The sequence below is a fragment of the Diachasma alloeum genome, unplaced genomic scaffold (assembly GCF_001412515.2).
Source record: "Diachasma alloeum isolate Michigan unplaced genomic scaffold, Dall2.0 Dall_scaffold_00180, whole genome shotgun sequence".
NCBI classification, from domain to species: domain Eukaryota; kingdom Metazoa; phylum Arthropoda; class Insecta; order Hymenoptera; family Braconidae; genus Diachasma; species Diachasma alloeum.
In genome coordinates, this window is record NW_021680346.1 from 1,571,048 (window position 1) to 1,598,233 (window position 27,186).

The 27,186-nt window shown below is 40.0% G+C and overlaps 2 protein-coding genes across 2 annotated transcripts; one reads left to right on the forward strand and one right to left on the reverse strand.

Moving 5' to 3' along the window:
- Window positions 1–2,607: 2,607 nt before the first annotated feature.
- Window positions 2,608–26,636, reverse strand: LOC107043801 (CAD protein). Its single transcript, XM_015265451.1, has 11 exons — window positions 26,494–26,636; window positions 24,113–24,528; window positions 19,600–23,079; window positions 19,109–19,213; window positions 9,710–9,958; window positions 8,712–8,963; window positions 8,057–8,221; window positions 7,577–7,910; window positions 6,965–7,080; window positions 5,541–6,308; window positions 2,608–3,820 (listed from the first exon to the last, which is right to left on the reverse strand). The coding sequence occupies exons 1-11, from the start codon at window positions 26,594–26,596 to the stop codon at window positions 3,056–3,058; spliced, it is 6,753 nt and encodes a 2,250-aa protein (XP_015120937.1). The 5' UTR covers window positions 26,597–26,636; the 3' UTR covers window positions 2,608–3,055.
- Window positions 12,023–18,779, forward strand: LOC107043810. The gene is made up of 4 exons (XM_015265460.1): window positions 12,023–12,435; window positions 13,930–14,228; window positions 15,438–16,990; window positions 17,372–18,779. Exons 1-4 carry the CDS (start codon window positions 12,176–12,178, stop codon window positions 17,975–17,977), a joined length of 2,718 nt encoding a protein of 905 aa, XP_015120946.1. The 5' UTR covers window positions 12,023–12,175; the 3' UTR covers window positions 17,978–18,779.
- Window positions 26,637–27,186: the final 550 nt, after the last annotated feature.

Consider the following 27,186-nt stretch of genomic DNA (forward strand, 5'->3'; position numbering starts at 1 on the left):
GGGGGGGGGGGGGGGGGCAAAATGAATCGTCTTTAATCAATATTAGAATTTCATGGTTCACGTGAATTTTCCCTCGTTCTGAAGATGAAAGGAGACCTTTGGATTCTGTCCGCTCTACTTATCTGGATAGAAACCATGACTAATTTTAATGATTAATCTACACGGACGAAAAAATTTAATAGAAAAACCTATCGAATTCGTTAGAAAATTCTATTGAATTTCTATTGAATTGTTCTATTAGTTTTTGGCCGATTCTATTAAAATGTTCAATAGAAAATATTCAGTAGAAAAAGTCAATAGAATTCAATTTTTCTGTATAACTTATTCTATTGAGATATTTTCTATATAAGTTCCTCGGCTCAAATTTTCCAAGTTTTTTCGTTTGATTTTCTTGATGAGAAGAAGAGAAAAATAGAATGAAAAAAACTTCGAAAATTTGAGTCGAACAAATTCTATAGAAAATATATGAAAAGAATAAGTTATATAGAAAAATCGAATTCTGTTGACTTTCTCTATTGAACATGTCAATAGAATTTTCTAACGAATTCAATAGGTTTTTCTGTTAAATTTTTTCGTGCGTGTATGATAAGGGGAATGTTCCAGGAATTTTCTATGTGCCATTTGCAGAACTACTTTTAAGAGATAAAAAGTTGTTTTGAGGATATCGAAGTACATTTTACTGAATTTGAAAAAAATCAGTGAAAATTATTGAAATAACATTTTGCAGAGAATTAGTATTTTTTGAAACATTTGTTGTTCATAAATTATTCGTAAAAAATGCCCGTAATTTTCAAAAATTGCAATTTGTTAATTATTTCATCAATTTTCTTCGAAAAGTGAACTTTCTATTTTTTTTCCGATTTTAAAAATGTTTTCTAGCGGTTCAATATTGAGATTCAAATTCAGATCTGCAAAGTTTAAATAATAAAATCATTGTCAAATGTCTGGAAACTTAGCGCCAAATGGGGCTCAAATGAGGCTCTGATGTTCTAATACAAAGGAGAAATGCATTTCACAAGAATAATGATGACGAATCAACATAATCAAGGCCTACACAAAGCCTACAAGAATGGGATTTAGAAAATTTTCACATTTTCATAAGAATAATAATAGTAAATAAAAATAATTAAGACTCATGAAATTGTGAAGACTCATACTACTTAAATGGCTCTTATAGGAATTTCTAGAATCTCATATACAACGAAACTATGGGATTCTATATAGAATCATCCTATATGAATATTCTATAGAACATCTCTCTCCGATTTTTTGATACGTATGAATCCTACACAGAAGAGGAAAAAAAATCAACACTTAAAAAATGTTTGGAAGAAATTGTTTCATTTGAGCATACAAAATTTCCAAACATGAATAATAAGTTAATTCAATGAATAAAGGGGTCTCATCACTTTGAGAATCCGCATTCTGCGGATAATTTCCCATCCTCTGGTGACGATAGATTGTCTGATAAAAAAATCTGATCCGATGCTGAAAATTTTGGTAATACTTTGTTCATGTTTCCCTCGAGATTTGGAAGACGCAGTATGAACATGTGGATATTTTGGCTCTGCTTTCAACACCGAAACATTTGGCTCAAGAGGCTGATCATTCGCGCGCAGACCGTGCCATTTCAGGATGAGAATGTCTCTCATAAAGTGAAGCTGAATGGAAAATATTTCGATCGAAGTTGCAGAGTTGCTACCACATCGTCATTGTTATTTTCTATTAAAAAATTCATTTCTTGTATTTGAGTATTGACTAGTCGAAACGAGGAGCCAATAGCAATCTCATCAGAGGTAATCATCGACGTGTCAATTTTTTCGTGGAAGTTAGTACTGGGACATTCACCTGATGCTCTCAATTCTTCTTGAAGAAAAAATGAATTGAGTAACGCATAACTTAACGCAAAAGACCTTTGTCACTCGCATCATTCGACCTATATACCTTGCACATTGCGCATCAGTTACGACGTGACATCAATGTAATCCCTCACGTTAGATTTATTAACACTGTAATTCTTCATTCGGTTATTTTCGCACTCAGATTATCTGAGGTTTAAACAAAAATAGAAAAGAATGATGGAGCAGAGCACAACTCTATTGTCGTCATCAGGATACATTTTTTTTCTATAAATTTAGATTAAGACATTTAGGTTAACGTTAAATATGAGTAGGAAGATTAGACCATTATCTGCTCATACCAAAGAGAAGCTACAACCATCAAAATGGCCATTTCAATCCTTTATTTATTGTACATAATGTATGTAATCACACTTTCTTTATAAAAATAGTTTGATCCATTCAATACATGATCCATATGAAAAAAAATCAACTTATCAGATATTTCGATTCAATGAATTTCGTCTATTGGAAGAATATTCATCCTGCATTGTATAACCATACAATATTCAATAAAAAATCATGATTGGAAGACACTTATCATGGAATACGTCTCGGGCTATATTTTTCCTGAAAAAAATTTCCTAGAAAAAACTGCCGTACGATTTCATTTTTCTGTACAATTTTTTCTATTGATACATTTTCCAAGTATTTTTTTCACTTCATTTTCCTTCTCTCTTCATAAAAAAAAATCAAACAAAAAACTTGGAAAATTTGGGACGAGGAATTTCTTCAAAAAATCTCAATAGCACAAGTTGCATAAAAAAATTGAACTCTATAGATGCTGGCTATAGAATATTCTCATTGAACATGTCTCCCAAAATTAAAACGCTCAGATGAGCTGCAGAATTTCACTAGAATCTCCAAAAAGCAACTCAGTAGCTCTTAGCCGCGTTTTCGGGGAATATCTCCGAATCTAGGGGAGATCCGAAATTTTCGTAATGACCTTTTTTGTAGAACAAACTAAGGGCCACAAGAAAGGTCCGTATAAAAATTCTGCCATCTCCCCTAGATTCCGAGATATTCCCCGAAAACCGCCCAATTCCCTAGAATTTCCACCGCATTCGCCAGCCTTTTCCCCGAAATTTATCCGCAGTGTTCTTCTCCTCGCACCCTCCCACCTAAACCCTAAAACCTACAGAAATAATACGTCCCGCTCAGCACCTCCCTAGGACCATAGCAAGCAGAGCCATCCTGACATAGACCCCGCACTCGGCCTGCCTGAAATACGCGGCCCTGGGATCGTTATCGAACTCCGGACTGATCTCAAAGTTCCTGGGCAGAGGATGCATGACCACCATCCTCCTCTTGGCCCTCGTCATGAGCTGAGGGGTAACGACAAAGTGCCCGCAGACCCTATCATACTCTTCCTGACTGTGAAACCTCTCCCTCTGGATCCTGGTCATGTAGAGGACATCGGTGTCGGGCAGGACCTCCTCAAGACTCGAGAATTTCTCCTGAGGCACCCCCCTCTTCGCCACATAATTTATCACATGATCAGGCATGCCTAGACTGGCTGGACTGACATAGCGGAGGTTCACATTGTAGAGGGTGAGGAGCCTAGCGAGAGAGTGAACGGTCCTCCCGTGTTTAAGATCTCCGACCATTGTGATGGTCAAGCCATTGACGGTTCCAATCTCCTCCCGAATGGTAAAGACGTCCAGTAAAGCCTGTGTCGGGTGCTCGCCGACCCCATCCCCAGCATTGATCATGGGTTTTCGGCAGTGCTGGGCAGCCCTGGCCACCGCACCGGGCTCAGGGTGACGGAGGACAACTGCGTCCGCATAACCCGCCATAATGGCTATCGAATCCTCTAAGGTTTCCCCTTTCTTTACGGAGGAGGTGGTCTCATCCATGTGGATGACCTTTCCGCCTAAGCGCTGCATGGCGGTGTCAAAGCTACAGGATGTCCTGGTACTGACCTGGAGATTGATGGGGTTTTGGGATTTTAATCCTGATTTGGTAACTTGTGAGGGTCGATGGGGGCGAATGAGGCTCGTGAGTTTGACCGTTTGAGGGTCAATGAGGTTTTCTGGTTTTTGTAGCTGATTTGCTGCTTGTGAAGGTCGGTGAGTGTGATTGAGGCTCGTGAGGGTCGAATTTACAGGTGGTTTGACCCATTTGAGGGTCAAATGTGAGGTTCAATGAGGTTTTCTGTTTTTGTAGATGATTTGGTGCTTGTGAAGGTCGGTGAGTGTGATTGAGGCTCGTGAGGGTCGAATTTACAGGTGGTTTGACCCATTTGAGGGTCAAATGTGAGGTTCAATGAGGTTTTCTGTTTTTGTAGATGATTTGGTGCTTGTGAAGGTCGGTGAGTGTGATTGAGGCTCGTGAGGGTCGAATTTACAGGTGGTTTGACCCATTTGGCGGTCAAATGTGAGGGTCAATGAGGTTTTCTGTTTTTGTAGATGATTTTGTGCTTGTGAAGGTCGGCGAATGTGAGTGAGGCCCGTGAGGGTCGAATTTGCAGGTGGTTTGACCCAATTGAGGGTCAACTGTGAGGGTCAATGAGGTTTTCTGTTTCTGTAGATGATTTGGTACTTATTAGGGTCAATGACAACAGATGAGGCTCGTCGGGGTCGAATTTGCAAATGGTTTGACTCTTATGAGGGTCAATCTGAGGATCGATGGGTGCGAATGAGGCTCATGAGTTTGACCGTTTGAGGGTCAAATGTAAGGGTCTATGAGGTTTCCTGTTTTTGTAAATGATTTGGTACTTGTGAAGGTCGATAAGTGTGAATGAAGCTCGTGAGGGTCGAATTTGCAGGCGGTTTGACCCATATGAGGGTCAATTGCGAGGGTCAATGAGGTTTTTTGTTTTTGTAGATGATTTGGTACTTATGAGGATCGATTGGTGTGAATGAGGCTCGTGCGGATTGAATTTGTAAATAGTTTGACCATTCTGAGGGTCAATAAGGTTTTTCTGTTTTTAAATCTGATATGGTACGTATGAGGGTCGAAGTTGTAGAGGATTTGACCATTCCAAGGGTCAAAGTGAGGGTCAACAAGGTTTTTCTATTTTTAAACCTGATTTCATACTTATGAGGGTCGATGTGTGTGAATGAGGCTCGTGATGGTCCAATTTGTAGATGCTTTGACCATTTTGAGGTCAAATGTGCGGGTCAATGAAGGTGAATAATGATCGCAGATGTGCTACTTGGCGTTATGTATCAGTCTTATGTATAAGCGTCTCAATTCTTAATATTTAGCTTGTTAAGGGTCAAATTGGATTTTTAGATGATTTGACCCCTTTAAGGGTTAAAAATAAAGGTCAATAAGCATGAATGTAGATAAAAAATGAGTTGAATATCGTTATGGGTCAATGTTTTATGTACATGCCGTTTCAAGGTTCTCAATTCTCAACAACAACGGCTCATAAGGGCCAGTTGTGTCGATTTTCCGATCATTTAACCCTTCTTAAGGTCAAATATGAGGGTGAATAGTAGTCAAAGATATGTTAGATGTCGCTGTCGGTCAGCATATCAGGCACATGGCCATTGTAAAGGTCCATTATCAGTAATTTTCCCGTAAGGGTCAAATTTGTGGGTTTGAGCCTCATAAGTGTTGAGATGTCTTAGTCTTTAAATGTGGCATGCAATCAATCATTCATGCACTGAATAGTGAAAATCATTTGTTACTCACCTCGTAGAAGATCGACGCCATGACCTTTCCCCGTAAAATATTGTCCAGAGGGCGGTCCTTCAGGACGTCCACTCGAAGTGTCTGAGCGAGGTTGAAGATGTCGTTGAGCTGTTCCTTAGTGAACATGTCGGCGGTGAGGATGTGCTGGCCAGCGAGACCATGGTGGGGTGACGGATGATGTCTCACGACTGTTGAGGACTGCAGAAGGTAGTTAGGATCGGTCTTGAGTCTTCCCAGGAGAGGAGACAACGGTCTCGGGGGGATTTTCGACAGGTCTCGAGCCTCGACGTCTGGTCCGAAGTGGACGCCACCCTTCGGTGGGACCGGCTGAAGGAGGTGGGGGTAGAAATCGTTGACTTCGTCAGACTGTGGGGCTGACGCAACGTGTGCAGGATAGGAAATTCCCTTCTCGTAGGTGGGCGAGATGAGTTTGTCGAGGGCAGAGTTGGGACGACTGGTCACGTCGACTGTTGTTGTGTGCAGGATTGGCTGGATCTTCTGGTTTCGTTGGACCTCACGAATGTCCTGGCCGAAACCTGGGGGCACCAGCACCTGGCCCTCGACGTAGGCCACCTCCCCACGGAGGACAACTCGGTGGATTGAGCCACGAATTTTCATTCCTGCGAACGGCGTCCATTTGGATTTTGTGAAGGGCAGGGCTTTTGGAATTGTCCACTCCTCGTCGAGGTCCACTTCCACGTAGGTGTTCGGCTGGGAGGGGATGTTGAAGATACGTTTGGGGTTCGTGTGGAATTTTTCGATTATGTCCTGGAACAATTAATGAGGGGTTTTGGTCGTTTGCACGAAAATACTTCAGAGAAAAATTTGCTATAGAGAATTATTTAGAGAATCCAATGAATCCGTGTCCCTCGTGACCCTATGACCTTTGTAAGTTTTGTGACCCTTGTTTGACCCTCGTGACCCTATGACCTTTTTGAGCTTTTGGCTCAAATTAGGCACCGACTTCGGAACTTCATACAACCCTAATCAATTATCTTATTTTGACATTTTCCCTGTTACGGACCATGCAAATTTTAATATGAAGCTTCAGACTTAAAAATGCAGCACACGCACTTTTGAGATAGCAAAATTATCAAGATTATCCGGGGAATCACCACTACCTCGAGTCGTTATTTATCGCAGGCCCCACTTGCTCGGCAAAATGTGACTCTTACAGGAAATGCGATAAATCATTTTGCCTCCCAGCAGCTTTACAACTGTTTTTCTCCAATAGTCTTCATCGCGTTGTGAAGAAAAAATATGGATGACCATCGTTGCGTTTCAACGTTCAAGATTAGTCGCGGATTGAAACGATTAAACCCACTGGTATGTAGCTGATAAGAATTCCCACAAAAATACGAGTGACGTAAGACTACATAGACTAGAGCACCATTTGATATCAGGGAAAAGTGTTTTATCATTACCTCGATTGTGAGTCTGCCTTCGTGAACAGCATTCAGGAGGAGTGGAAGAATTGTCTCGAGACCTGGGTAACCCGGAGGTGCTTTCTCGCCATCTTTCTCTTCGACTGTGTGAGGAGCTGATGAAAAAAGGGCAATTAGAATGATTACAATATTTTCGGTGGAAAGTGCAAACTCATGTATTCATTTCAGTTAAAATGCTTCAATTATACTGAATGAATACATAATTAATTAAATAATCAATTAATTATGTAATCAATTATACAATAAATTTAAAAAATTGATAAAAAAAAAATTAATATTAATAATTATTAATTATTATATAATTAATTAATTAATTAATTACGTTTCTCAGTAATGAAGTCTTTATTTGGAAGCATTTCACTGTATTTAAGAAGTGAAGTTTAAATTTAAATTAAAGAATCATGAGCTATTTCAATCAATTAATTTTTTAAGTAAAATATAATTTATTATAAATAAAAATCTTTTTTATTCAGTTCAAAGGAAATGTTTTAATTAATTGTCTTTAGATATAAATAAATACGTAAATATGTAAATTAATAAATGAATGACTAAATGAATGAATAAATTAATTAATAAATAATGGAATATTACCATGATCTGTAGCGAAACAATCGATGATATCGATATTATCCCAGAGTGCTTGTTGATCCTCTGGAGTCCCCAGAACAGGTCTGACTTCACCCCTGGCAGCTCCAATCTTTTCCAGATCATTCTGGGTTAAAAACAGATGGTGAGGGCTCACTTCGCATGTTACATTGAGACCAGATTCTTTAGCTGCACGAATTATCTGGATCTCCTCCTTTCGTGCAACGTGACAGATGTGGACAGGTCGATTGTATCGACTGGCCAAGACCAAGACAGTGGCAGTGATGTGGCCCTCGGCGTGAACACAGAGAGGATATTTCCGAGGCCAATTTTCGAAGTGCTGTAGGTGATAAAAACGCAGAAGTTTAATGAAAAAACGATGAATTTCATACGACTGATGTAGTTACAATTTTTAAAAATCATTTATCATTTAAAGATAATTTATTATTTAAAAATAATTAGTGGTATTTTATGACGTTAGCATACCTTCATCCAATCACTGACATCCTTCAGTCTCAATGTCGTAAACGTCTCGTTCAGATACATTTTTAGGGCAGCTGCCATCGGTGCAATCTCAGGGATTGTTGTGGAATTACTCGAGGATGCACCCACGAAGAGGGCATAGTCACAACGAGCACCAGCACTTGCACACTGTGAATGAGTATTCAAAACAAAATTTACATTCATTGGAAGTTAAAAAACAAAATCTTAATTTAGCTTTTTAAAAAACAAAATTTAACAAAAAAATTCTGTTTTTTTTAAATCTATTCTTTTGCGAAATTTTTATGTGTTTATTTTTAATAGAAATTTTTTATGAAAAAATATTGTGTATCAGAATTCTATACAATTTATTCTGCTCGAATTATCTCTATAGAATTTTTTCAACCTAAATTTTCCAAGTTTTTTGCTTCATTTTTTCAATTAAAGAAAGCCAAAAAAGAGGTGAAAAAAAAATGGAAAAATTTATGGTGTGGAAATTCTATAGGAAATATCTTGATAAATTAAGTTAGAAAAATGAAAATTTTAATTTTTTTCCGTAAAATGTTTTCCCTTTTTTTCTTTTCAATTTTTTTTTCTATAGTGTTCTCTACGTTTTCCATTCCCTATCTTTTCCATTCTTATTTCCAATGAGATCACATACCTCTTTAGCCACCGAAAAGGACTGGTGATCAATAACCGCCGGATTGGTATTGGGCATTGCGAATATCATAGTGACACCGCCAGCTAGAGCAGCTGCTGTGCACGAGGCAAAGTCCTCCTTGTGCGTGGCACCTGGATCACGAGTGTGCACGTGCACATCGATGAAGCCAGGGAGCCTGAGGATCCTTCGAGAGGACATACAGTCGGTGTGGGTCTTCATTCGTGGCGCTCGACCTCCCAGTTTGTTGATTGCCTGCGGAAAATAAATTATAGGAGATTGATGTTATGACTGGAATGGACAAGAGTACCAACTAGATAAATTGAACCGCTGTACCGACGATATATACAGATCAGTGCAGTAATGAACATTTTTGGTTTGTGGAAGTTGGATTGATTGAGGAGAATTATATTCTGAATATTTGTAGTATTTTTTTGTAGTAATTTGTAGAATTTCGAGATGTTGATAAAATAAACGAATTCAATGGAAGTTGTTGATAAAATAAATCAACTCAATGAAAAAATCGAAAATATTTTAACATATTGTTAGAAATCCTATTCAGAATTGAATAGTTTTCTCTTTTTTTCCCATTCCTTATCTTTTTTTAATTTTTAATAATTCAATTTTTTTTATTTTTTATTTTTCACGTCATTTCCCTCGTCCAGTCATCCATCTCTTCATTTTCCAAATGTGTTAAATTTCATTTGAATGAAAAATTCTCAAAAATGTAATAATTCCCCATGTGGATCAAACAAATCGTTCATTTCCTTCGAATGAATCATTTCTCTAAAAGTAGTCTCAAGCCTGACGTAATCTATCATCACGAATCATAATTCTGATCAACTGGTCATCACTTGGAAGATCTACGATTATGTAAAGACAGTTTTAATCGATCTTTTATTGATTTATCCTGGATTTCAATCCCTTTCTGAAAACGCACTTTCGATAAATCAACGGCGATAATGCCTCAAGAGTTTGAATGCCACTGAATTTTGACTCACGTCCACCAGCATCTTTGCGCACTTGACATCGGTCACCAGCGGCACAGAGTAATCAACCGCGAGCCTGCGAGTTCGATACCCGTGAGTCATGAAGTTGGAGACCCTCCGGGCTCCGCCGTTGCGCATCGGCAGATTTATCACCAGATCGAAGTGCTTTTTCGAGAGAAAGTCGGCTAGATGACGAAGCTCACTGGGACTTGAGTCCTCGTTGACGTCGATGTTCTCGAAGGTCCATTGTACTGGCTCCACCTGAATCCAAATCAAAAGAATTAAAATCGTACTTCCTTACGCGCCCCCCATAACTACATTGGTATCAACATAGAGAACTGATGAAACAAATCAGTATTAAGGGGACACCACGGCCGAAAAAATTTAGTAGAAAAATCTATCGAATTTGTTAGAAAATTTTATTGAATTTCTATGTAACTGTTCTATTAGTTTTTGGCCGATTCTATTGAAATGTTCAATAGAAAATGTTCAGTAGAAAAAGTCAATAGAATTCAATTTTTCTATACAACTTATTCCATTCAGATATTTTCTATAGAATTTCCTCGGTTTAAATTTTCAAAGTTTTTTCGTTTGATTTTCTTGATGAGAAGAAAAGAAAAATAGAATGAAAAAACTTAGAAAATTTGAGTAGAGCAAATTCTATAGAAAAAATATCAAAAGAATACGTTACATAGAAAAATCTAATTCTGTTGACTTTTTCTATTAAATGTTTTCTATTGAACATGTCAATAGGATCAGACAAAAACTAATAGAAAGTTTAATAGGAATTCAATAGATTTTTCTATTAAATTTTTTCGTGCGTGACTACTGTGAGGTTTAAAAGTCGTGGGTTATTGGAGTGAGACTTTTCATACGTTGAAGATCGATTATATAGATCTGAAAACGAATAATTAGTGCAAAAAACAATTTTTTTAATTGTTCGTTTGCCCGAAAACGCTTGAAATGCTACAAACAGTCCGGGGCCTTCTCCAATTTTTGAGCTAGAAAGGATTTTTTTTTTCAAAATGTTCGGAAAAATGTGTGGAACAACAATTACGAGCCAGTTTTTTAGAATTCGACTCCTACACAGCTGATTTCGGGTTTTCATGTAAAACAATTCACTATTTGTGAAAAAAATACGAAACAATTCTTCCATTCGGAAGCAAAAAGCAAATTTATCTCAAAATTTGCCGATCTCTGAAATTTATCTCAAATCAGTCGATGACCCATTGATTAATTTAGCAAACTATCTCCATGAAGTTATGAATTTTGAGAGAGCAGAGAAACTGTTTGAAGTCATAATTTCCATTTTCCCTTCTTTTCATTTATAATACTATAATAATAATATAATTCATTCAATTATTAATTATTTAAAATAATCAATTAATTATTAATAATTATTAAGTAAGGGTATACGGAATGATTTTTGTATCACATAGATAATCCAAATTCTATCAGGTTTCTATTGAACTTTCTATTGATATATTTTCAATAGAAATTCCTCGGCTCAAATTTCCCAAGTTTTTTCATTTGATTTTGTTAATGAAAAAACGAAAAAAAAAATGGAGTGGAAAATTCATATTGAGGAATTCTATCGATCTTCCCTATAAAATAATTTCTATTAGATATTTTCTGTAAAAAAAAACGCAGTAAAGATGCGAAATTTCTCAACTCAGAATTCACAAGAGGAAATCAATAACAAAAAATGAAATACAAAGAATTATCAAGAAGAAATCAATTGATCAATCAAGGGCGATTGAAATATAAAAAATCCAATTAACTTCTCTCAAAAATCTTCACAATACCAATAACTTCAAGTGGCATTTTTCTTTAAAAAACACCGCAGTAAATTCTCCAGCAGAATTATCAAGAAGAAGTTAATTACTTAATGAAGAGCAATTGAAATAAAAAAAGTAAAATTAATTTTCCCCAAAAATCCTGGCAATCCCAACCACTTCCTCATCAATATGGCCGCAAGACCCCCAACAGACTAAAATCAGTCGATAACCCATCGATTAATCCAGCAAACAATCTCCACCAAGAGATGAATTTCAAGATAACAGGAAAATGTTAGAACCAATCGTTTCCCGTTTTCATTTTCTTCCGCACGATTGTCAACTCGTTATCATCAGAGAATTGCTGAAGGTATTCTTCAAAGATTTTTCGTGTGAAAATATTTTTTCAATTTTTTTTTTTATCAATATCTGATAATAACTGGCCAATCGCCGACACAGTGAATGATTCGATAACGTGATGGCTATTTATCGCAAGGTATCTAGCACGATTAATGGTACGAATTGAGTTTTAGTGTCCGATGAGCGACCGTGACTAGTTCAGTCGGTTGTTCACGTTCAATTCGAGTTCATTAAACCGTATTTTAAGTATTAAACAATGAATTGTGAATATTTAGATTGTGCCGGACTCTAGCGAATGATAATTAGCTAATTAGCTAGGGGGACGATCAACAGTTGTTAGTAGATGCCAGATATACTCGGGATTTTATTAAAATTAGAAATGGGAAACAGAACGTCTAAACGGAAGAATGAAAATGCCCCGAAAATGCCCCAGAGGAGGGATTCGAGTGACTCGGGGGATGATGATTATTTCGATCAGATTTATCGGGAGTGGGAGGACGATGCGGAACTGAGGATGATGAGGAGGCATATTGAGCGGGATCCCGAGGTCTTCATCCTCAATAATCTCATGATGTCGGGACAATTCTTCGAGAATTTCGAAGAGTAAGATCATTTTCAGGTGTTCAGTGGCAATTTGTGATTAGTTTTTTGTGGATATCTTAGATTCAGTGGAGATAGCGGCATTTCTCAATACAGCCAGAGAAAAGTTGGATAAAAATTAATTCGGAAATCGTGAAAAATTTTATTGTACGACAGGCATGGTCAACGATCATGGAATTCATTGATATCAAGAGAATATGAGCTTTACATGAAGGATATCCCAGTACTTTTGCCGCTTTTTCTCTAGTGCAATGCTCCCCTCGCCAACCCCCATATGACCCCCATAATGATTAAGGGTCAGACCCTTGTGACCCTTAATTTGATCCTCGCGGCCCTCATTCAATCTCTCGTGACCATTAATCTGACCCTTGTACTCCTTAATCTGACCTTGTGGCCCTTAATCTAACCCTCACAGCCCTTAATCTGACTCCTGTGACCCTTAATCTGGCCCTTGTGACCTTAATTTGAACCTCGTGACCCTTAATTTAACCCTCACAACCCTTAATCTGACTCCTGTGACCCTTAATCTGACCCTTGTCACGTTAATTTGAACCTCGTGACCTTTAATCTAACCCTTGCAACCCTCAATCTGACCTTGTGGCCCTTAATCTGACCCTTGTAACCATTAATCTGACATTGCGGCCCTTAATCTGACTCTCACAACCCTTAATCTGACGTTGTGGCCCTTAATCTGAGCCTCATAACCCTTAGACTGACTCCGGTGACCGTTAATCGGACCCTCACAACCCTTAATCTGAACCTCGTAACCCTTATTCTGACTCTCATATCCTGATTCTAACTCTCATGACCATTATTTTGACCCTCTTGACCCTTTTGACCCTCAATCGTGGAGTCATAATTTCGAGTACCAAATTTTTATTACCCGAAGTCGATTTGGATTTTTGAAATATAGAGAGATTATTCAAATTTTGGAGGGCTGAATTTGAATCTCGATATTGAACCGTTAGAAAACACTTTAAAAATCTGAAAAAAAAATTAAAAAGATCACTTTTGAAGAAAAATTTATGAAATAATAAAAAAATTACAATTTTTGGAAATTACGAGCATTTTCTATAAATAATTTATAGAATAAAGTTCTTCGACATAATTTTTTGAATTTTTTCCACTTTATTTAACTTTTCTTTTCATGAAAAAATCAATGTAAGAAATTGAGAAAAAATTTGAGATAATTTTTTCGTACAATTTTTCTTGTTAGTAAATATCCCCTCGCATAACTCCGATTCACACATTTTTTCATTGCATCTGATTTTGAAATCTGATATTAGATGAAATCAAAGGATCAATTGGCGATCCATTAATGAAACTAAAGTAATAATTGAGAGCGATCTTATAAGTGTAATCATATCTTCTTTTTTGATATCTAATCGAACGAATAATGAAAAGAATACTCAATTTTCAGAGAACGCGTTCGATTAGCGTTATAACAACCCAAATTTTTCTGCGAATAGATGAAAGATTTCTCCGAAATTGTTTCAGGGAGATGTCGAGAATTCGCGAGACACCTGTGTCTGTTCGCGAAGCGGAAATGAACTCCCTTCTGCATTCGCAGAAGCATGCGCTCATGCCGGATGTATTGCAGGAACAAGTGGCGAATAAAGTGGACTTCATCTATGAGAGGCCGGGTCAGATATTCTCCATCGAGCCACTCCAGCCGATTCGGATCTATATTGTTTTTAATAATATTGAAGTTACAGAGGAGAATTTTCCGTCTCCATACTGCACTGTTGATGAGACAGTTACTTACAGCATGCAGTTGAAGCAGAGTAAACATAAAGGTGAAATGTCAATTTTTAAAAGGAGAGAAATAACATCATCCACGAAAAAATTTTCATAGAAAATTTTATTGGATTTCTATTTAACTTATTAATTGAACTTATTGGATCCCTATTTGTATTAATTTTTGGTCTATTCTAGTGAAGTGTTTCATAGAAAATACTATGTAGAAAAAATCAATAGAATTCAATTTTTCTATTGAAATATTTTCTATAGAATTTCCTCGGCTCGAATTTTCTATTTTTTTAATTGTATTTTTCTTTTTTTTTCAGCAAGAAAATTTAAACGAAAAAATTCAGAAAATTTGAGCCTAGATTTTAGAGAAAATATCTCAATAGAATAGGTTGCACAGAAAAATCGAATTCTATTGATTTTTTAAATAAAATATTTGCAATTGAATATTTCAGAGGAAGTTCAACGGAAATCCAATAGAATTGTCTAGGGAATTTGCTAGGTTTTTATATGAAATTCTCTCGTACGTGATTTTTTTTCAAAAAAGACTCATCATCGAGATAATTCGATACTAATAAGTCGCGATAAATGATATTAGATTTTTGGTCGATGATATTGAAGAATTCAAGTTTTACTGCGTGATCAATTTTATCGAAAGAGTTCTATAGAATTTCATCATTTTATACAATTTTTTCTATTGATATATTTTCTACAGGAATTCCTGGACATGAATTTTCCCAGCTCTTGCCACTTTATTTTTCTTTTTTTATTTGAAAAATTAAACAAGAAATCTTGTAAAGATTGAGCGGAAGAATTTCTACAAAAAATATCTCGATAGAATAAGTTGTATAAAAAAATCAAATTCCTTCGATTTTTTTATGGAATATTTTCCGTTGAACATTTTTGATTAAAAAAATGCGCAGATGCGTTGCGGAGTTGTTTAACCGAATCGCCTCAACACTAATAAAGTTCAACAGAAATTGAATGCAATTTTCCTGCAAATTCCTCAAATCATTTTTTCTCAATTAATTACCACTAATTATCTAGAGAAGCCTCGAACTGAGGAAAAAAACTCATAAGACTTTTTTTGTAGCTCGAAAAATTTCTGCCAAAAAAGGTTCTCTACCATTTTCCCCTAAAGCTACTCACCATCAAGATAATCCCAAATTTCTCCAAGCCCAAAAAATCCTGTAGTCTCATCACATTCACCAGACCCTTCCGCCATCTCCACTAAGAAATAAAAAAAACCTCCTCCTCAGGTTACGCCCTCCTCCAATGTCTCGAGGTGAACCCCTCCCGTAGGAAGACAGCCCCACCGGAAGAGCCGGCCGACAGCGACGTGGAAAGCCTCTACTACACCAACAGTAGCGCCTCAAAGCGCTCCGACAAGTCGTCCCCGGGAAACCCCTTCAAGTCTCCCGCCTCCGAGAGCTCAGAAGCCTATTCATCCCGCGACCTCTACGACTCCCAGACCTCCAAAAAGCCCGCAAGCCACCAATCGCTGCAGAACCTCTCAAAAATCCAGCAGACGCCGTCATCGGGCAGTCCAGCTGAGAGCACGAGTTCTGGCTACCGCTCAGGTCATTACACGATCGACAGCGACAGCGACACTGGCTACGGCGGCCTCTACCCCAAATCCTCGCGATCTACCTCAGAAATCCCGAAGACATGCTTCATCTACACGACGAACGACCAGATCTACGGGACAAGAAAGGAGAAACGACAGAAGCTAAACCAGAAAGACCGAGTCATCAGAGGAGTGATTCACAGCCGAATCTACGAGGTCTGGTACCTAAACTCTCGCAAATTCATGGACCACTTCTACGAGCACTTCACGAACGACCTAGCGGACACAATGGGCTTCGACTCAAAAATCCAGGACGAGCCCCAGGGGGCGATAATCTACCGCGACAAGCTTGAGCTGTTCGAGTCAACGACTTGTCTGAGAGACGAACAGTTCGCAATCACTCCTTGTGTCTGGTCGACCTGGCCGGAGATGGCACACGAGTGGCTTGAGCGGCCTCGAGCCGACTGGCCAGAGTACGAGATGATCGAGAAGATCAAGGAGAGCGGATGCCACCTGATCCCCGAGGGCTACAGCTCAGAGAGATCTAACAACGATTTTCAGAGTCTCGAGTGGCAGGTGGTGTTCCCGGCGGCCGAGAGGTTCCTCGAGACCTGCATGAGCCATCCGCAGGTCAGGGTTTACGTGATGGCGTTGATCTTGCAGAAGACGTTTTTCAGACCAATCGAGTCAGTCGTCGGGCTTGGGGGCGCGCACATACGGAATCAGCTGTTCTGGCTGATCGAGGAGGACGACAGACCGGTCAGATGGCTTGAGAGTCGATCTGGGGAGAATCTGCTGAAGCTGCTTAACTGCTTGTACAAGGCGATCAGCCAGGACGAGCCTGTCCTACCGGATTACTTCCTCAGGGAGAAGAACCTCTTCCAAGGGAAGATCTATCTGCTGAGGACGCAGAAGCAGCTGAAGCGGATCATCGAAAATCCTGTGATGTACGTTCTGCATGCTTTGCAGAATATCAGGCACAGCAAGAGGTTTTTTCCGGTGATGGATTCAGCGAAGTTGCTGAGGATACTGACGGAGGACGTGCTGATGATCATCAATCCGAGGATTGCGGGGAATGGTGTCGGCCTCGGAGTCGACGGAGAGCCGGAGTATGGACCGGGGTATGGGCTCTGGGATAGTGAGAGGAAGAAGAAGGAGAGGAGGAAGGTGTATGGGACGAGACCCGGCGTGAGGAAGAGTTTGATTGATGCCAAGCAGTCGGCTGATCAAGTTGTGGAGATTGAGGTGAGTTGATTTTGAGGGGTTTTGGGAGAGGATTTTTGGAGGATTTATGGAATGATGATAGGAAACGGGGCGCGCTTCGTGGATGAAGTCCGCGTAACAAACAAAAGAGAATTGAATACCATTCTATGAAGCATGAATAAACGAATCATAATTGTCCAAATAATTTAGGTCAGAGGAAAGTAGAATAATTCTACTTTCTTAATATTGCGTTTACTAAGGTTTTCTTCGAACAAAGTTGATTAGAATTAATAGCTAGAATTATGAGATTATCTCACATTTTTGACGTTGAGAATAGGAGAATCATTCATTCTAATATGAAAATTTAATAGGTGATAGATTGGGACATGCAGCCAAAATAACCAGATCATCTCCTGTTAACAGGTTCGATGTGCCGAATTGGACCAGCGTAGACTCGACCTCGTCCTGAATTTCTTCATCCTCCACTTCATAGAAGTAGCCGAGTGCTACCACGACTACCGAGCCCAGCCCCAGAAGACGATGTTCGTAGAGCACGCGGAGAGGCTCTCAGTCTTGTTATCAGAGAACTCCAACCACCGAGGCGCCGCCAGGACCTACCTAGATAAACTCAAGGCCCTGAAGCGAAGGGTCATGAGTTCAAAGCCCCAGAACGAGCCGCCGGCGACGCCTCAGAGGAACAGCGATCGACCGATCTCCACAGCCCTTCTCAAGGATTGCTACGAATCCCAATCAATCTCCGCTGACTCTCAACAAATACTTCGGACTCCCACACCCGCACGAAGTTTCGATCACAAAAATGGGGAATCAACGAGTGCTTGCAAGCTCGATCCAGCCCCGGGGGGTCGCAAACAAGTGACAATTGCGGTTGTCCACGAAGATGATTCCGAAGGCGAAGGTGTGGAATTGAGAAATGCTCAAGGACGTCAGGGGAAATCGAAGACGAACCGGGTCTTATCGCTCACAGAGAGTACGAAATCTTCATTCGCGGCGCAGGATACTTATATTTAACGATTGTACCTTTAATCATTACGGCACAATTCATTATACCATTTAATTACGGCACAATTTATGACAGCATATATCATTACAGGAACATTTCATTACAGTACAGTTCATCACAATTGCAACGGAGCCATCGCTTACCATTTTTTTCAGATGATGTAGTACGAGCAAGAGTATTACAATGATGAGGAGTCGTGTAATCCACGCATCACCATAAAACCACTTTAGTCACAGGATGCTCACGCAACTTATTAAACAAAAAACCCTTATGGTACAACAATTTCTTGCCCCTCTGGCTCAATACAAAATGGAGAGGCATTTCAATAACCACACAACACTGAATCCGTGCGATAAATGGCACGTGGCTAGGTACATGAGTCCACTGCGATTTATCGCAGGTACCTCACCCCCCACCGTGAATTTCTATTCAAAGGAAATACACAGAAATAAACCACACACCAACAGAGAAAATCATCGTGTTTACTTTCAAATGAGAAGAAAATACAAACAGCCTCGAATTTATATGTCAATTGATGAATCCCGCAATAATAAAAACTTTCGTAATGAATTGTCCATATGATGAAAAATGCTATAATGAATTGTCCCCGTAATGACTTGACCATATGGTGAAAAATGCTATAATGAATTATCCCCGTAATGACTTTTTGTAATGAAATGTGCCGTAACATTACACGACTGTAATGAATAGAGGTGATACCATATTTAACGAATATTTGTACTATTTCGTGAATTTTGTAAATAATTACATCATAATAAACGCATAAAATTTTTAGTTTCCAATTCTCAATTTTTGTCATTTATTGTATTTATTCTATCGAAAGACAAGGATAGAAATCGATTTTATGAGTATTCTTTCATTATTCGAAAAAATATATCGATTTTAAAACTTTCCGGAGACATTAAAAAATTAGTTTTTTATTTCTTCAAGCGTTACGTTTTACCACCGTCACCCCGCCTACGTGAGATTTATCGCTTTTATCAACTATCACTTGATCTTATGAACAAGTGATTTTAAGAGAAATATCAGAAGATATCATTTTTTGTTTTTTTTTTCATCACATTTGGCCGGACTGTGAAAAATTATCTCATGCTTATTATAGAAATTGTTAGACTTACCTCAACTCCATGCTCCGTGTAGAAATCAGCAGTTCCCATACTAGCGTATAGCTTGTACCCCATCTTGTTCAGACTTCTGATAGACGATAGTAATTCCATTTTGTGCTGAAAACATAAGATACTTTCATTAGATTTACGAATATGAATCTCTTTGCAACGTAACATCTCAAAGATTGCATGACTTTTGGTTGATTTTCTTGATGAGAAGAAAAGAAAAATAGAATAAAAGACTTGAAAATAACTGAAGTTTCTCTATTAAATGTTTTCTACCTTTCAATAGAATCGGCCAAAAACTATTAGAAAGTTCAATAGAAATTCAGCAGAACTTTCCAACAAATTTGCTAGGTTTTTCTATTACATTCTTTCGTGCGTGTAATAATGTGAATAATTCATAAGATTCATTCATAACACTTACGTTATATTTTCGTTTTCCCTTACGGGATATTTGTATCTCACGGAAATAATAAATTGTTTCAAATCCCAAAACTCACCTTAAAGCTCCCAATAGACAGGAGAATGCCCTTCTGCGGGATGTAGAACCCAGTGCTCATCATGCCTTTAAGATACGCCTCATACCGGTCATCGCCGAAGCAGGCGACCTCTCCCGTGGACGCCATCTCGACACCAAGCGTGACATCCGCCCCCGCGAGCCTCGAGAACGAGAACTGGGGGACCTTCACCCCCACCTTTCCACAACCCGCGAGAATATCCACAGGATCCACAGTCTCCCCCACCATAATCCTGGTCGCCATCGCCACAAAGTCATGATCCAACGTCTTCGAGACAAACGGAAAAGACCGCGACACCCTGACATTGCACTCGATGACCTTCAGCTCATTATCCTTGGCGATGAGCTGCATGTTAAAGGGCCCGGTGACCTCCAGCGACGCCGCGATCGCCCGCGAGATGACCTTGATCTTCGCGAGGGTCTCAGGATTGATGTCCTGCGGGGGCGTCACCAGGGTGGCATCCCCCGAGTGCACCCCAGCGTTTTCCACATGCTCCGAGACAGCCATGCAGAGGATGACGCCGTCATACGCCACAGCGTCGACGTCGATCTCCTTCGCCTCGAGTATAAACTTCGAGATGACGACGGGATGTTCTTTCGAGACATCACTTGCGTTCTTGAGGTAGGACTCGAGGTCCTGATGGGAGTGGGCGACGTTCATGGCGGCCCCACTGAGCACGTAGGACGGCCGCACGAGACAGGGGTAGCCGACCTCCTCGCAGAACTCGATGGCAGACGTGAGGTTCGTCAGCTCCTTCCACCGCGGTTGTGATATCCCGATCCTGTCGAGCATCCGCGAGAACTTGAAACGGTTCTCAGCCCCGTCGACCGACTCCGGGGAGGTGCCCAGGATTCTGGCCTGTTGCCTATGCAAATCCATAGCGATGTTGTTCGGCAGTTGTCCGCCCATCGAGAGGATCACGCCCTCCGGGTTCTCGTTGTCGTAGATATCCATGACGACTTCGAACGATATCTCCTCGAAGTAAAGTCTGTCGGACATATCGTAATCCGTGCTCACGGTCTCGGGATTGTAATTGATCATGATGGTCTTCCTCCCGAGGTTTCGCAGCTCCCGAAGACAGCTGACTGCGCACCAGTCGAACTCCACGGAGCTGCCGATCCTGTAGACCCCCGATCCTATGACCATGGTGTAGCCCCCGGGGAAGTCAATGTCGTGGGTCGATCCGTTGTAAGTCAGGTAGAGGTAGTTTGTTGTGGCCGGCCACTCGGCAGCCACCGTGTCGATCTGCTTGACGAACGGCCAGATGTTGAACTCCTTTCGCTGCTTTCGAACAGCTAGCTCAGCGCTCTTGACAGCGACCGCAATCTGCTTGTCGGAAAAGCCGATCTTTTTGGCCCCCAGGAGGATCGAGTGGGAGAGCTTCTCGGGGCCGATGGACTCGAAGAGCTCATAGTACGAGATTATGTTCTGCATCTTGTGGAGGAACCAGCGGTCGATCTTCGTGAGTTCGTACAGACGATCGATGGAGTAGCCGGCCTTCATGGAAGCAGCGAGAACGAACATTCGTTTGTCCGTGGGTTTCTCGAGTTCCTCGTCGTTCAGGGGCTTCAGGTTGGGGTCGAAGCCGTTGACATTCTCGTCGACCATCCTAAGGGCCTTCTGGAAAGCCTCCTCGAACTTCCTACCGATGGCCATCACCTCCCCGACGCTCTTCATCGAAGATCCGATCTTCGTGCTGACCCTTTGAAACTTGCTGAGATCCCACCTGGGGATCTTCACCACGCAGTAATCGAGGCTGGGCTCGAAGCAGGCTGTCGTCTTTCCAGTGACGGAGTTGCTTATTTCGGGAAGGGGAATCCCCAAAGCCAATTTGGCTGCCACGTAAGCCAAAGGATACCCCGTGGCCTTGCTCGCGAGAGCAGAACTCCTAGACAACCTTGCATTCACTTCGATGATGTAGTACTCCTCGGAGAGAGGGTTGAGGGCGTACTGAATGTTGCACTCTCCTACGATCCCAAAGTGCCTGATCACCTTGATAGCCACCGTCCTAAGCATATTGTACTCCCTGTTGGACAGGGTTTGACTGGGAGCTACGACAATTGACTCCCCGGTGTGAATCCCCAAGGGATCGACGTTCTCCATATTGCAGACGGTGATGCAGTTGTCGTAGGCGTCCCTTACGACTTCGTACTCGACTTCCTTCCACCCTTTCAGGGACTTGTCGATGATCAGCTGGCTGGAGTGGGCCAATGCCTGCTGCGCAAGGATCCTCAGCTCATCCTTAGTGTTCGCGAATCCCGATCCTAAACCTCCTAAGGAAAACGCGGCCCTAGCCATCACTGGGTACTCCAGTTTTTCAGCCGCTTCGAGGGCTTCTTGGATGGAGTAGACGGCCGCACTAGGGGCTACTTTCTCCTGGATCTCGCTGATTTGGTCGGAGAAGATCTTTCTGTCCTCGGTATCGATTATGGATTTAATCGGGGTTCCTAGGATTTTAATCCCGTATTTGGAGAAGACGCCGGACCTCTCCAGTTCGACCCCGCAATTTAACGCTGTTTGACCACCGAATGTTAGAAGGACGCCGTCAGGTCGCTCTGACCGTATCACCTGCTCGACGTATTGGGGAATTATCGGCAAGAAGTAGATCTTGTCAGACATTCCTTTCGACGTTTGCACGGTGGCTATGTTCGGGTTGATCAGGACGGTCTGAATGTTCTCTTCTTTCAAAGCTTTCACGGCTTGCGACCCCGAGTAGTCGAACTCCCCAGCTTGACCGATAGATAGACCCCCCGACCCTAGGATCAGGACTTTTTTCGGTCTCGTGATACTGTCTTGTTCGGGCGGAATGTATTTCAGTTTCTTTGTAAGAAGCTCTTTGAGCAAAACTCCTGAAGGAACTTTGCCCTTTCCTACGCGTTCGTTCGACATTTCTATGAAGACGTCGAAGAGGCATTCGAGGTCTTGGGGACCTGCCGTGTGCTCCGGGTGGAACTGTACGGAGAAGTGAGGGTGCGTCGCGTGGATGATGCCTTCGTTCGAGCTGTCGTTGGCGTTCGTAAAGAGGACCTCCCAGCCTTTCGGCAATTGGTCGACGTCAACCGCGAAACCGTGGTTCTGGGAGGTCATGTAGCAGCGGTTGGTGCCACTGTGGATCGCGGGCTGATTGTGACCGCGGTTGCCGTAGGGCATCTTGTAACTCTTGCAGCCGGCTGCCAGGGAGAGGAGTTGGTGGCCCATGCAGATGCCGAAGACGGGGGTGGTGGGGCTCGCGGACAGGAACGACCGGAGGTTTTGGATGGTTTTGAGGCACATGCTAGGATCGCCGGGACCGTTGCTCAGGAAGAGACCGTCGAAGGGGAGGGAGGAGAGGTCGTGGTCCCAGGGGACGACCGTTACCGAGGCCCCGCGGTTTAGGAGACAGCGGATTTGGTTGTATTTCAGACCGCAGTCCACCACGCAGATCTTGGGGCTGCCTTGGGGGTTGTACGTTTTTGGGGATTTCTGGGGAAGAACAAAATTTCTTCTTTTTTTTTTGTTCTTTTTTTGGGAGAGTTGATTTTTTTTGCAAAAGGGTTTGAGGTGAATGGCTTCTATTGGTCGAACGCGCAGGAAAGGATCTCAATTTTTCAGAGAATAGAAGTTCTAAGAGAAGTAGAATAGAATTTTCAAGCAAATGTTTAAAGTTTCTGTTTTTGGAGTGAGAGAATTAAAAAATTTAAGGGGAAAAAATGAAAATTTATGCTAAGGACTCGTTGCAATGGAAATTATTTATTCTTTTGAGCCGAAATGTGGTATAAATGAATTTGAGGGAGTGAAAAAAAATCACCGGAGGTTGGATTTGAACCCACGATCCTTAGGTTTCCAGACTGAATTTTAGCACGTATGGCTATGCACTCGGTTAGAAACGAGCTCAACAGAATAAGTTGCATAAAAAGGTCAACATCTATTGATTTGTTCCATAAAATGTTCCCAATTGAATATTTTCCAGGCATAATTTTCTAGAAAATCTTTTTTTATGCTTCTGTTTTTTATATTTAAAAAAATGCAAAATGAAGTGAAAAAAGCTTGGAAAATTTATGCTGGGGACTCTTTACAAAAGGAATAATTTCTTATTTTGGGCCAAAATATGGTTTAAATCAATTTGAGGAAGTGAAAAAAAAATCACCAGAGGTTGGATTTGAACCCACGACCCTCAGGTTTCCAGTCTGAACTTTTCACACATGTCTATACACTCGCCTAAAAAATATGACAACAGAATAAGTTGTATAAAAACTTCAACAATTATTCATTTCTTTCATAAAATGTTCTCAATTGAGCATTTTCCATCGAAAAATTGAACATTTTCTATCGAAAAATTGAGAAACTTTTCTGCGCACTTTTCAATACAACTGAAAAACCAATAAAATTCTCCATTGAATTTTACTATACAATTTTTTTTACTGAAAAGAGGAATTATTTGTATTCTTTTACTGAAAGGAGAAATTATTTGTGCATCATTTTGAGATAATACATGAATGGGTTATCCCCTACTTACACACGACACCTCAGCAACTAAATTCCTGCAATTGGGATCGGCGATTTCTGGAGTAACATTCCCCCCAGCAGGTTGCTCATACACGATCCTCCCCAAAATGCTCCCCTTCTCCCTGATGACCTTGGTAAGTGCACGGGTGTCGATCTCATGTATCCCTGGAATGTTCTGCTCCTTCATCCAATCTGAAAGAGTCTTCGTCTGTCTCCAGTGGCTGGGAGTGTCGCAGACCTCTCCGACGATGAGCCCAGCCGTCCATATCCTGCTGGACTCAAACCAATAAGGCAATCCATGCTCGTCCTTCTCGTCACCAGGTACCCCGTAGTTGCCAATCAGTGGGTAAGTCAGAACCAGTATTTGCCCGTGATACGATGGATCCGTCAGGGACTCAGGGTATCCGACCATACCCGTTTGAAAAACTGCGGAAATTCAAATAGCGGATGATAAAGATAATGCAAACAACAGGGAACTCATCTCGCGGTTTGAGTAGATTGGAGAAATCTTTCGATCGTGATTATCAATTTACTGATACTATTTTTCAGTATTTGGAGAGGAGAGCGTGTTGTTGGGGTGGAATATATTGTAACAATGGGAATAGGGATTTTATTGAGTTCAAGTATTCATTTATCACGCATGAAAAAAATTAATAGAAAAACGTGAGGAATTCGATAGGCAATTCTATTAGATTTCTGTTGAACTTCCTGTGATTTCTTTGTCGATTTTGTTGAAATGTTCATTAAAAAATATTTCATTATAAAAAAATCCAATGTAACGTTTTTTGTCACCGGTTTATTCGGATATATATTCATTCTTTTCTTCTAAATACAATAAAATGAAATGAAAAATCATATTATAGCGCCACATGCACCTACATGCGCCTACATCTCTAGTTTGTAGAAATAGTCGATAGAATTCGATTTTTCTATAGAACTTATTCTATTGAGATATTTTCTGTAGAATTTCCTCGACTCAAATTGAGTTGTTTCATTCTATTTTTGTTCTCTGAGTTGTTTTCATACCATTTTTCTTTTTTTTTCTACAGAAAATATCTCAACAGAATAAGTTGCATAGAAAAATTTAATTCTATTGACTTTTTCTATAGAACATTTTCTACTAAACATTTCAATAGAATCAGCTAAAAGTTAATAGAAAGTTCAATAGAAATCAAATATACTTGTCTAGAGAATTCGCTAGATTTTTCTATTAAATTTTTTCATATTTTTTCATGAAAGTTATGATGGAATACTATTTGAAATAGCCATTGCAATTTTTTTTTGACTCAACTACAACTTTTGATAGCTATTAATTTTTTTTTTAAATTGTCAACTTTTTTTTTGTTTTTGCTTTAATTTTTTGTAACGGATTCTATCAGAAGGAAAATCTGACTATTATTCTCTTCGGTGGTTTGAGAATTTCAATGAAGCTGTATTGTAGGACTTATGCATGAATATTAAATTATCATTGGAAATTTTTTTCATTTGTATCTCTAAAATTACTGAAACAAAACAGTTCATTTTTTTAAATCAATGTGGAACATCCCCATCTTTTTATGGACATCACTCATTCAAATTCAACACAATAATATTTTTAATAGAACAATTTGATAATGCAGCTGTCAAACAGAGAATAGAGTAAATTTCTTTTCAAAACAAATTGGTTTTTTTTAAAATATCTCGGGATGGAACAGAGATGGTGAAAAAATCATAAGGACCTTTTTAATAGATCTAGTTTTTCTCTATAAAAAAGGTTCTTATAAAAATTTTGATATCTCCCCTAGATTCAAAGATATTTTTTTAAAACTCCAATTATTGAAAGTTGAAATTGAAAATTATCAGAAATTATTCAGAATTGGATTCATTATTTTTTTTATTCAGGGGAAACTTCCTTGCCTTCACGAGAGCATCATTAACAAGATTTGACACCATCATATTTTAAAATGCACGATTTTAGAATGGAGTTGTTAAACCGGAAAAATATCGAATTTCCCTTGAAAACAAATTAGTTTTTTGGAAATATCTCGAAATCTAAGAGAGATAGCCAAAAATTACAATAAACCTTTTTAATAGATTCAATCTTTCTCCATAAAAAAGGTCCTCATAAAAATTTTGATATCTCCCCTAGATTCAAAGATATCCTTTAAAAACTCCAATAACTAATCATTGAAATTGAAAATTCTCGAGAGTTACTGAACATTTTGATTGTGTATTGTAATCTAACAGATCGCTATCTTCACACAGTTCACTAATTAATGACAAGGGTTTCCTCTCGTAAACTGATGGAATTTCCATCCATCAGATGACGGACGCTAAAATGGAGCGCGACCACGTGTTGAGCCCGTAATCGCGCTCCGAAAAAAAAACCAATAATAATTGCATGACACTGACCAACTTCCCCATCAACTGGAGCAGTCGCCCCGAAACTCCGTCCGGGAAAGACACTGCCATCATTGAGAAGTAAATAACAGTTGTTCTTTTCTTCGGTAAACATAATGGTTTTCACATGCACGTGTCAATCGCCGGAACCTAGCCGGAACGACAATCGCCACTGTACTATCGCTCGCGCCTGCCAGTGATCATGTCTCAGCCGGTTCAGCAGGCTCGCCAATTTCAGATGTGTGAATCCACCGATGGCGGGAGATTCAAACCGTGGGAGCTATTCTTGACGGAGACGCAGAATGACCATTATTTTTTAGATCGCATCGTATGACCGGAAAAAGAGGGTTTTGTGACGGCCGGTGAGGTAAACCCCTATTTTTCATACATCGTGATGAAAAATAGTGTTCGACACTCGTAGAAAAAAAGTGTTTTTCATCACTTGTGCGTAAAGTGAAATTTTACACACGCTTCGCGTACGCAAAATTCAAAACATTGTGATCAAAAATAAGGTTTGACACTTGTGGGAAAAGTGCTCTTTAACCTTTGGGAGGGATCTAAATAGATATTTCCGGTACAAGGCCAGAATAGTATATTTCGTAACGAGTACAAAAAAGTATTTTTTGGCGAGTGGGAGGTTTCCCACGAGCTAAAAAACATTTTTTCACGAGTTACGAACAATATTTTTCATCACAATGTGGCGGA